Source organism: Hypomesus transpacificus, unplaced genomic scaffold (assembly GCF_021917145.1).
Source record: "Hypomesus transpacificus isolate Combined female unplaced genomic scaffold, fHypTra1 scaffold_493, whole genome shotgun sequence".
Lineage (NCBI taxonomy): Eukaryota > Metazoa > Chordata > Actinopteri > Osmeriformes > Osmeridae > Hypomesus > Hypomesus transpacificus.
Genome location: NW_025814008.1, coordinates 5,001 through 16,358, shown reverse-complemented (window position 1 = coordinate 16,358; position 11,358 = coordinate 5,001). Strand labels below are relative to the sequence as shown.

Genomic DNA, 11,358 nt, shown 5'->3' with positions numbered 1-11,358 from the left:
GTTTAGAGAAACATAGTATAAACATAAAAATTGTAAAACTTTCAGTAACAGTTAAGCAAGCATCACAATTATTGGTCACTATATTAGTTATACCTGAGGTTTAGTATAATTTATAATAGACAGTTACAGTGCGAAACACTTGCTCATCTCCGGTCAGTCGTGTTGCTGCCTGTAACAACACAGCGTATGCGCAGGCGCTGTTGGCGAGTAATCCTCGCGAGTAGGATCCGTGTCTCTGCCGCCGCCGCTGAACCGGAGAGGGTGCATGGAGGAACGTTCTCCTGTTTGTCAACGCGGATGTGTACGAGGAGAATCCATGGCGATCCACCTGCGAGCCCACACCCAAGTCTCAATCTCTAACCAACGCGCACAGGAGAACCAGAGATGTGCGTTTTTATTCTGACGTTGCCAAATAACCCGACGTTATTCTAGAATCAAAGAATCAGATAGGCTGTCTTGTCGGCTTATTTCTCGTCGCGCACCATTTTGACCGGATATTTCTATGATGGAGCACATTCGGACACCAAAGGTGAGCGTGATCGAGCCTGGTTTTCTGTTTCCGTGTGTCTGTCATGTTGACCGCATCGTTTCACACATCAATATGTTCCCTATCCCCGTCTCTGGTGTTAAGCCACGGTCTGCCACAGCGCTCCAGGGTCGCCCCCGGTAACAATACAGCCAGTGAGCCAGCGCGTGCCACACTAGCCATCATCTCAACATTATATGTATCCGTCACCTCTGTCCGAATCTGGGGAATTAACCGGTTAAAACGTGGGACTTTCGAACCCATTTAGCTCTCTGGTTCTAATTCGTTACGCTGTCCACCTATTCCTTAAATTCTACGGTTGCAATAACCGGGGCTACGTGATGTGTCATTGTGTCCGTGTTCGGGGCCTGCGGCAGATGGCACGTTCCCGGTTTCCCCGTAGGCCCCGCTAAGGAATACTCTGGTCCACACGGTGTGCATGGAGGCTTTTCTTGTTTCAACAACAGGACCAAGCCCACAAGCAGTTCTTCAACGGGGATTTTACAAATGACCTTCAGTCTGCTCTCACCTCCTGATGTGAAACACTGATAGTTACTTAATTCCCATCATGAGACATGATTTGAAACGTGACATGGAAGCTGACCTGCTTGGTGTCTTATCTTGTTGGGACGGGGGGTGGAGAACCATGGTGTGTTCCACGTTCAAGTCGCAGAGTTCTAGCCTACTCCCTGTCTTGTGTTCCGTGGATCCAGGTTCCACTCCCTGTCCTGTGTTCCATCTCCCCCTCCTCCCACGTTCTACCCTGTGTTCCCCAGGTGGAGAACGTGCGGCTGGTGGACCGCTCTGCCCCCAGGAAGGCGGGCGTGGGGACGCTGTACCTCTCTGCCACGCACACCATCTTCGTAGAGAACAACCCAGAAACACGCAGGGAGACCTGGGTAAGCAGGAAGTGAGAGCAAGCCGACTGGTCCAGCCACTTCCTCCTGGCTCGAGTTCCTGTGGTTCCTGTACCTACTTCCTGTTAGTGTCTGTTGCCGGGGAGATAAACACAGTCCTAGACTCTGTTTATCCTCTGCTTGTCACATTTTGTCCATCTCCCTCGTGATTGACAGCCGAGTGATGGGTATCAATAGGTTAAATGGGTGGGACTTCCTGTGTGCGTGTTGATTGACAGGTGCTGCACAGCATGGTGGCTAGTGTGGAAAGACCACCCACCACGCCGGCAGGAAGTCAGCTGGTGATCCGGTGTAAGAACTTCCTGATCTATCATCTGCTGGTGCCTCAGGAGAGAGACTGCATGGACCTCCACGTCTCCCTCACACGCCTCTCACGGCCAGGTAGGACCAATCACACGCCTCGAATAACCAGGAAATATAATCCCACAGCCAATCACACGCTTCAAACAACCAAGAAAGACAAACAGCCAATAACGTGTGAGCGGGTGTGTGTGTTCTCCAGAGAAGTATGCCGATCTGTACTGCCTGTCGTTCAACCCCAGCTTGAACAAGCAGGAGAGAGAAGAATCCTGGGACTTCCTGGACGTAATGGAAGACTACAGGCACATGGGCCTGCCTAACAACCTCTGGGTTACCACGGCAGCCAACAGCGAATACAGGGTGAGTGTTCTCAGGAATGCAGGAATGTTCACCTGTAGTGAGGTGGAGTGTGGCTCTGAGAAGGCTGTTGTGATTGCCGAAACAGAACGAGACTCTGGGAAGTCTTGCAGATGAGGGTTTGGTGTCTGGGGGGTTCCCTGTCCAGATGGACATTTCAGAGAGCTGTTGATGCTGTCTTCTGTGAGGTGAACAATGTTCTTAGCACAACTTTGCCCCTCTATCTGCTCCCCTCACTCATCCTCCCCTTCCTTCTCCCCTCTCCTCTCCCTTCCTCCTCCCCCCTCTCCCCCCCGTCCTCTGCCTCCTCCCTCCCCCCTCTCCCCTCTCCTCTCTCTTCCTCCTCCCCCCTCTCCCCCCGTCCTCTGCCTCCTCCCTCCCCTCTCTCTCCCCAGGTGTGTGACACCTACCCTGCTGAGCTCTTTGTGCCCAGGTCGGCCACGCCCTCCGTCATCGTGGGCAGCTCTAAGTTCCGCAGTCGTGGTCGTTTCCCCGCGCTGACCTACTTTCATCAGGACACGCTGGTGAGATCAGACACAGCTAGCTCCATAGCCAACCCTGTCTCCTAAACCTAGCTTCTACAGCTATCCCTAGCCGACCCTAGCTAATGGGGGTTCCTGCTATCCGATTGGTCACTTTTTGTCCCGTATTTCATAGAGACAAAGTTGGGAACTCTTCTCCTAAAGCGACCCTATCAGCAGGTCAGGGTTTGACCTTTCACCTCTGACCCTATCCCCCCAGGCTGCTATCTGCCGCTGCAGCCAGCCGCTATCTGGCTTTAGCGGCCGTTGCCAGGACGACGAGCAGATGCTGCAAGCTATCATGAAATCCAACCCAGGAAGTGATGTCATATATGTGGTCGACACCAGACCAAAGGTCAGAAGTCAACACACACACACTCACATTTACCAACCATATGCACACACACACTCACAAATTGACAAATCATACACAGACCAATGCACACCCACCACATGCTTTTCAACCACACACACACACACACACACAGAGCCACATCGTGTATCCCTGACGTGTGTGTGTGTGTGTGTGCAGCTGAATGCGATGGCTAACCGTGCGGCAGGGAAAGGCTATGAGAACGAAGACCACTACACCAACATCAAGCTGCACTTCATCGGCATCGAGAACATCCACGTTATGAGGAACAGCCAGCAGAAGATCATCGACGGTAAACTGCTGTTTCACCTCTGGAGCTCCTTCAACTCAGCATGCTTGTTTTCTATTCTTATCTGTGGTGTGTATGCATGTGTGTATGTGTGTGTCCATTTATATATACACACGTGTGTGTGTGCGCGTGTGCGTGTGTGTGCTGTCCAGTGGGTGAGCTGCGGACGCCGTCCATGGGAGACTTCCTGTGGGGTCTGGAGAGCTCCGGGTGGCTCAAACACATCAAGGCTGTGCTCGACGCTGGGGTCTTCATCGCAAAGGTGAGACACGCACACAAACACACTTGTTTCTATGGAGCGCTTACACATGTAGCAGTTTTTGCTCAATCTGCTTCTCTCTCTGTGTGTGTGTGCGTGTCTATTCTCTCTTTCTGTGTGTGTGCGTGTCTATTCTGTGTGTGTGTGTGTGTGTAGGCGGTAGCAGATGAGGGGGTGAGTGTGCTGGTTCACTGTTCGGACGGCTGGGACAGGACAGCCCAGGCCTGCTCTGTAGCGAGCATCCTGCTAGACCCCTACTACAGGACCATCAAGGGGCTCATGGTGAGAACACACACACACAATGCTAATACACACGCACACTGCTAATACACACACTGCTAATACACACACACACAGCTAATACACACACACACTGCTAATACACACACTGCATCCTGCTAGACCCCTACTACAGGACCATCAAGGGGCTCATGGTGAGAACACACACACACAATGCTAACACACGCACACACTGCTAATACACACACACACAGCTAATACACACACACACAGCTAATACACACACACACAGCCAATACACACACACACAGCTAATACACACCCAGTTGACAGCATCAGTGTATGAGCTGGTCTGATGCCAGCCCGTCCTCTCCCTGCAGGTTCTGATAGAGAGAGACTGGATTTCCTTCGGGCACAAGTTCTCCCACAGGTCAGTAGATGACATTTTGGGACAGGTCAAGTTCAGCTGGGGACGGTTAATTTAGCACTTTGGGACAGTACTATGAGGGAAAAGTTAGATGTGTGCCCTACAATAGAGTAGAGTAGAGTTAAGTAGAGTCCTTATCAAGTACTCATCAATGATGCAAACCATTTATTTGAAACAAAAATCACAAATATCTTTTCAACCTTTCAAAAAAAAAACTACAAAAAAAAATCTTTTAAAAACCTTTTGAAGAAAAATCATTTTCAAGCTTTCGAAACTTTTTTCAAAACCTTTTTAAACCTGTTAGAAACTTTTGTTTCAAAAAAACTTTCCTCAGTGAGACAAAAAGTGACTTGTGAGCCCTGACCACTCCGGTCCGGTCTGGTCCTGACGAGCTGTTACATCATGTGAAATTGCCCTTTTAGACTTATGTTGTTGACTGTAACTTCATAAGTTTCTACACTGTGAAGAGGAACTGTGAAAGATGTGCGTGTTAGTCAGGGGTGAATGTGTGAGAGAGAGAATGTTCATAGAATCAAGCCACGCGTGATGTCCTCGTGTGGTCATGCTAAACAAGCGTGTTAGATCGAGGACATGGCAGAGCGTGTGGGACGTGTGTGTGCTGTCACCTTTGTCCTGGCTGACATTACATAAAAACATCAGTATCAGTACACATCAGGCACTCAACTTCTCTACACACGCACACACACACACACACACACACCACAACAAGTAGTGCCACACTAACCACAGCCGGAACAAGAAGAGGTACATTTAAATACTTGTCCCCTGCTCCTCTTGACAATCCACCTACCGAAACCTCTAATAAATAATCTAAACCTGCAATAATAATTCCTAACCTATACGAGCTACTATACTTCCTAGACAATATACTGTATATAATATAAATAAGAATTAGCATTAAGAAAGGAGTATAATCTTAGAATCACAGCTTTGACTTAGTGATGCCTCCTCAGGTCCTCAGGTGAGAAATACCTGGTACCTGAGGACATCAAGTGAGGCTTGTCCTCCTCAGGAAGGTTAGGGGCAGGTTTGACACCCAGCCTTACAGCTCGTCCCCTCCTCCTCAGGAGGGTTAGGGGCAGGTTTGACACCCAGCCTTACAGCTCGTCCCCTCCTCCTCAGGAAGGTTAGGGGCAGGTTTGACACCCAGCCTTACAGCTTGTCCCCTCCTCCTCAGGAGGGTTAGGGACAGGTTTGACACCCAGCCTTACAGCTCGTCCCCTCCTCAGGAAGGTTAGGGGCAGGTTTGACACCCAGCCTTACAGCTTGTCCTCTCCTCAGGAAGGTTAGGGGCAGGTTTGACACCCAGCCTTACAGCTTGTCCCCTCCTCCTCCTCAGGTACAGCCACCTGGAGGGAGACCTCAGGGAGGTGTCTCCTGTCATGGATCAGTTCCTGGAGTGTGTGTGGCAGCTGTCGGAGCAGTTCCCCTGCGCATTCGAGTTCAACGAGCACTTCCTGATCCAGATCCACACACAGGTGTACTCCTGCCAGTACGGCTCCTTCCTGGGGAACAGCCAGAAGGAGAGGAGGGACTTGAGGTGTGTGGGTGTGTGTGTGTATGAGAGAGGTGTGGATGGGTCACAGGGGTGAGTATTCAGTACATTGACCTGATGGCCCCCAGTGTTCTTACACATATCTGTGTGTGTGTGTGCGTGTGCAGACTTCGAGAGAGGAGCCACTCAGTGTGGATTCAGCTGTGGCGAGATCGTGCAGAGTACCTGAACCCTCTTTACAGAGCCGACCACAGCCAGACCCAGGGAGTCCTGCGTCCCAACACCACCCCCTACTGCTTCAAGTGAGTCCCTACACCTCAACACCACCCCCGACTGCTTGTTGTAAGGGCGGTGGGGGATGGAGTGAAGGAGAGAAAGTGACTGACTGAATCTGTATTGGACTTCCTGTCCTGACAGGATGTGGAAAGGGATGTACAACCGGTCAGAGAAGGCAGCTCCGCCCCGCCAGTCTCCCAGCGAATGTCTGACGGCCATGAGGGAGGAGTCTCAGCAGCTGGAGCAGGAACTGGCCAATCACCAGGAGGTATCGCGAGGGACCGCCCACTCTGGCTCCAAACAAGGCATACAGACACGCCCCCTCACTGAAACCCTCCAATGAGAACCCTTCTTTCTGAGACTGCTAAATGCTCAAATTGAGACGTCATAGAATTATACATAAAAATAAATCATTACATTAGTACATTTGACTTTACTTCATAACTTGACTTGCTTTAATCATAAGAGATGGAAACTTGTTTTAACCACTCCGCTGAATTGAGGTCTCAAAGAGAAGTGATCCATTGACACGTCAATACAACAATATATTTAAATATATTTAGAAACTGAATATATAAATTTAATTTAACATGGCAGTGAATCAGTAGCTCTGGTAGTCCTTCTCAATAGACACAGAAAGGTAACCACGGTAACATGATGACAGTTGTATTCACTACACGACTGGAACTGACAACTGACCATTATTTTCCGTTCCTCTTCCCAGAGGATAGCAGCCCTGATGATGAGACACACACAGGAGGAGAGGGGGAGGAGGGAGGAGGAGAGGGGGAGGAAGGAGGAGAAGAGGAGAGAAACCCCTGAGGAAGACATTGGACGTTGTCTTTCTCCTCCCTCTGACCAGCCAATCACCACCCTCCCTCAGGACACCAGCCCCTCCCCCTTCTCACCTGACCACGCGCACCCAGGGTTGACCTTGCCCCTGGAGCAGGTCCGGGTCAAAGGTCACAACCCAGACGACCTCTGGGCTTGTAGCGACCCGGAGTCCGGCGTGGCCAACCTCAGCTCCTCCTCCTCCTCCGGATGTGATTTGGCCAAGGACCCCGACTCTAGTGAGGCTGCCCCGTACAGAGCTAGGACCCAGACTGCTTCCTCCACTGCCTGAGTGAAAGGCAGCTAGGACCCAGCCTTCTACACCTTGTTGCCTGACTGGAAATGACAGTTGAACGACAGTTGATGAAAGGACATGTCAAAATCCCAAGTAAGCCTTGTTACCTAGACAACAAGTCAGCTGTGAAGTGACAGTTTGGAGCCCCTGGGCTTCATTTTAATTTATTTAATATTTAAACTGAAGTGGACCAATAAGAACAGATCGTTTTTAGCATAGTTTTATCGACATGTCAGAGCACAGCCTTGTAGACCACCCTCACACACTGACCCTGGTTCAGATTCACTCTCCTTGAATAGAGACCCGAACAACTGCAAATGAAAACCCAGAACTGTCCAGAGACCAGCCGCCGGGACCTGACGCACCTGCGAGAGGACAGAGAAGGACACTTCCTGTCACACAGGAAGTCAGCGCTCAGACGTTGGTGGATCTCAGAGTGACTAGAACAAAGCGTCCACTCCTCAGTGTGTTTACAGAAAACGGCATATACTTTATAAGTGCAATATTTTTAAGTTTTCATGTATTTTAGGATGTTCCTTTTTTGTTTTCCAAGTACCGTGTGCTGTTTTTTAAAAGGTCGTAGGACTCGCAGAGTTGTATGATAGAATTATATTAGTATTGATCTCTGTATATCAGTTGGGTGTGCTGGAGAAGCTGTAGGCTGAAGAGCTGTAGCTCAGACTAGGAGAGAGGCTCTGCTCCTCTCATAGCTACAACATAGAGGGATTTATGTAGTGAACACACACACACTCACACTCTTTCTGGCTATTCTCTCTCTCTCTCTCTGTGTGTCTCTCTCTCTGTCTATCTCTATCTCTTTCTCTCTCATACTACCAAGTGTCACCAAGTATTTCCTTCTCAATTCCTAGACTGTCTGAATTTTTGGAAAATGCTATTTTCTTTCTCCATTTCATGGAGGGATTCCTAAATTGATTAGACTAGATTATTGAGATTAAGATTCAGTGGACATCAACATGTCTATCCCTTTCACTGTTGTCTTTTCCATGTAGGTGTGTTTGAAATATTGTATGTATGCATTGTCGCCATTTAAATAAACTGCACTCAACGTTTTCAGGTAAAATATTTGAGAAAGTCAACTGCTGCTCAACTAGTAGGATACTTTCTTTCTACCTTTACTAACCAACTGCTTTTGTCAGCAATTATCCACTAGATGGCGCTAGATACTACAAAATTACGTATTTGCACACTGGGATATACTCCCTGCCTGTAAAAAGTCAAATCAAACTATTAGAATGATTTTGTCTTCTAAAATACTGCGCGACCTCTAATTTCGTTGATACATTTTTGAAGCATTTAATTCACATTTTAAATACTGACCCTGACGTCACGTCTAAACAGGTGAACCGCGTGCGTAGCGGTTTAGAAGCTGGTCTCGAGCCTGGACACGCAGGTAAGCTTTCGCATTTCGACAAACCCAACGTTTCATCCGTTAATGTACGCGAAAACATAATTGAGCGTAATGGAAGACGGTATCCAGTTCGAGGTTATCAACGTGTTTTCCGTCGTCAAAATAAACCGTCGAAAACGTTGAAACGGTTGGCCTCAGGTGAATTAATTCAACGCTAGCTTCTAGTGTCATCATGTTATACACCAAGATCACTTTCCACAAGTGATTTGAAGAGTCGAATTGGTTCTTGTTCCTTTAGTACATGATCGACGGCATGTCAAAACAGCCTCGGGGTGTTTATATAACAGGCCGACAGCGGGTTAGCAAGACCTTGGATTCAGCTTTCGCGATCAGCCAGCGTTATGTGGTAAACCTGACAACATCAGGTATGCAGCCCTGGCAGTTAGTTAACACGCTGGACTCTTACGCTGACGTAAAACAGTGTGTCTGCAAAAATAGAGGGCGCAGAGGAAAAACTCAGATCGTGTATGCAGAGGTGATAGTCGTGTGTGTGTGTAGCAGTGTTGGCCAACATCGTCCTTGTAACGTGATGACAAAGCAGTGCTTTGCTGTCCCCTGGTTGGTCCAGGAGAGAGATGCGGGATTACATAACCTGACCACTGCACTTCTCCTCAGATTGATACAAGTGGCCCCGCGTGTGTGTGTTTGTGTGCGTGTGTGTGTGCGTGTGTGTGTGTGTGTGTGTGGGTGTGTGTGTGTGTGTGTGCTTACTTGGCTGCTGTTTTGGAGATGTCTTCTCTTGGCACACAGCCTCTTGGTAGTAGAGGAAACGAGAGGTGAAACACTGTTTCTCTCCCACCATCTGTAATCCCTCTCTCTGTCCTTCTCCCTTTCTCTCTCTCTGTCTCTCTCTCTGTCTGTCTCTCTCTCTCTTTCTACAATAAGGAAGGATGTACAGGACTTATCTGTGTGTCCATGTGTAGAGGCCTCCCTCCCTCTTGTAAGACTGTAGAAGTGTGTTTCTTGCTGAAGTTGTTTCTGAATCCACCACCTGTCAGGTTGTGACAAGCCATCACTTTAAACCGTTCCATTCCTCTCCACCCTTCTCCTCACCTCTCCTCTCCACCCCTCCCTCCCTCTCTCCTTCCTCCCCTCCCTCTCTCCTCCTCTCTGCACCCATCCTTCTCTCCTCACCTCTCCTCTCCACCCCTCCCTCCCTCTCTCCTTCCTCCCCTCCCTCTCTCCTCCTCTCTACACCCATCCTTCTCTCCTCACCTCCCCTTCCCCTCTCCTTACCTCCCTTCCCATTCTCCTCCCCTCCTCCATTGCCCAGGCTTGCCAGCCACTGGTGGTGCTTATATATCACCTTGAGATGCCGACTCAGTAGCCTAGTGAACTCCACTGTGTTTACCCTCTTACGCCTCACCCTAATCCCCACGGTCGTTACTGTGGTCACAATCTTGTAGCTAACCCGACAAGTCTGAACCAAACCCGCACGCCTTATTAACTGTCGTCGTGTTCTTAGGTATTCTACTTATAAAGGCTGCAGTATTTTCTTGATTGTTCCAACTGGGAGGTCAGCGATACCAGGCCTGTTGGGGACTAGGCTTCAGCTGGAAGGTATTTTACGATGTGGCTGTGAGAGAGGGGGGGAGAGAGGTGGGGGGAGAGAGGGAGGGAGGGAGGGAGGGGGAGAGAGGTGGGGGGAGAGAGGGAGGGAGGGAGGGGGAGAGAGGTGGGGGGGAGAGAGGGAGGGAGAAGGAGAGAGGTGGGGGGAGAGAGGGAGGGAGGGGGAGAGAGGGAGGGAGGTGGGGGGAGAGAGGGAGGGAGATCTCCTTTTCTGGTTTGAGTCATCGTTGTATTTCCGCCTGGGCTTGTTTAGCCTCTCAGTCTGACGGAGAGAAGAGGTGTGTGTGTGTGTTTGAAACCATTAAAACCTCCAGAAGGCATTCCTTTCATAATTGCTGGCACTATGTGTGTGTGTTGACCTTTACACCCACACGCTCTGGGTATGTTGAGTACAGAGGTCAGCTGGAACGCCTAGGGACCGGTTGGTGACCATGGGACCTGCTCTTAGACTAGGTGGTCCTGTCTGTGTGTGGCTCTGTGTGTGTGGCTGTGTGTGTGTGTGTGGCTGTGTGCGTGTGTGTGTGGCTGTGTGTGTGTGTGGCTGTGTGCGTGTGTGTGTGGCTGTGTGTGTGTGTGTGTGTGGAATGTCTCTCCTGTCAGGTCCTGTGAATATTTAAGGCCCATCAGAGACTGCACTGATAATGGTTGTGAATCGAGAGTTTTTCAGAGACAGCTGGCTCACCCCCCCCCACACACACACAGTGTGTGTCTTCTTCCAGGGACACACGGTCACTACCGTCACACACACTCGCACCTCCTCCACAACAGTGATGTACGACACAGAGAGGAGAGGGTTTGTAGCTGTTGGACTCAGTCCAGAGACAGCCTCTGCTTCGTCACATAACAGTGACTGTCATGACCTCCATCTCACTCTGCTATATCTTCTAAAACAGTCCCTTCTAGAATGTTCTACTGTTCTGTTTATTACTGAGGCTTCTGAATGATCCCATTGTGACACGTGGGGAGGGTTGGAGTGGGGAGAGGGCAGAGGAGAGGTTAGGAGAGAAGAGGGGTTTGCCTGTGCTCAGTGCAGTTATTGATGATCAGGCAGTTTGTTCAAATTTCATACTGAAGGTGACAAACAATGCAGGAACAGTCACACATCTCTCTGTCTCTCCCACACACACACACACACACACACACACACACTCACACACACACACACACACACCCACCCCGCCTGCGCGTGCCCTTTGCCAGGTGTTTCTGAGTTTAGCTTGGGTGTATCTGAAC

General features: G+C 49.7%; 1 protein-coding gene across 2 annotated transcripts; it reads left to right on the top strand.

Annotated features, from left to right (window-relative positions):
* Positions 1-44: 44 nt before the first annotated feature.
* On the top strand, positions 45-7,404 carry mtmr7b (myotubularin related protein 7b). Of its 2 annotated transcripts, none has more exons than XM_047017189.1 (14): positions 45-529; positions 1,303-1,425; positions 1,662-1,824; positions 1,946-2,103; positions 2,496-2,624; positions 2,842-2,976; positions 3,154-3,286; positions 3,436-3,545; positions 3,699-3,824; positions 4,163-4,212; positions 5,570-5,770; positions 5,893-6,027; positions 6,143-6,269; positions 6,726-7,404. In XM_047017189.1, the coding sequence occupies exons 1-14, from the start codon at positions 503-505 to the stop codon at positions 7,122-7,124; spliced, it is 2,016 nt and encodes a 671-aa protein (XP_046873145.1). In that variant the 5' UTR covers positions 45-502; the 3' UTR covers positions 7,125-7,404. The 2 variants fall into 2 exon arrangements, with proteins under 2 accessions (XP_046873145.1, XP_046873146.1); XM_047017190.1 differs by having other exon boundaries at positions 6,143-6,306; positions 6,726-6,914.
* Positions 7,405-11,358: the final 3,954 nt, after the last annotated feature.

Coding starts and splice junctions, on each gene's coding strand:
- mtmr7b (XM_047017189.1), top strand. CDS start 503: ATGATGGAGCACATTCGGACACCAAAG. Junction 2,625..2,841: donor ACTTTCATCAGGACACGCTG/GTGAGATCAGAC, acceptor CTATCCCCCCAG/GCTGCTATCTGCCGCTGCAG. Junction 6,028..6,142: donor ACCACCCCCTACTGCTTCAA/GTGAGTCCCTAC, acceptor CTGTCCTGACAG/GATGTGGAAAGGGATGTACA.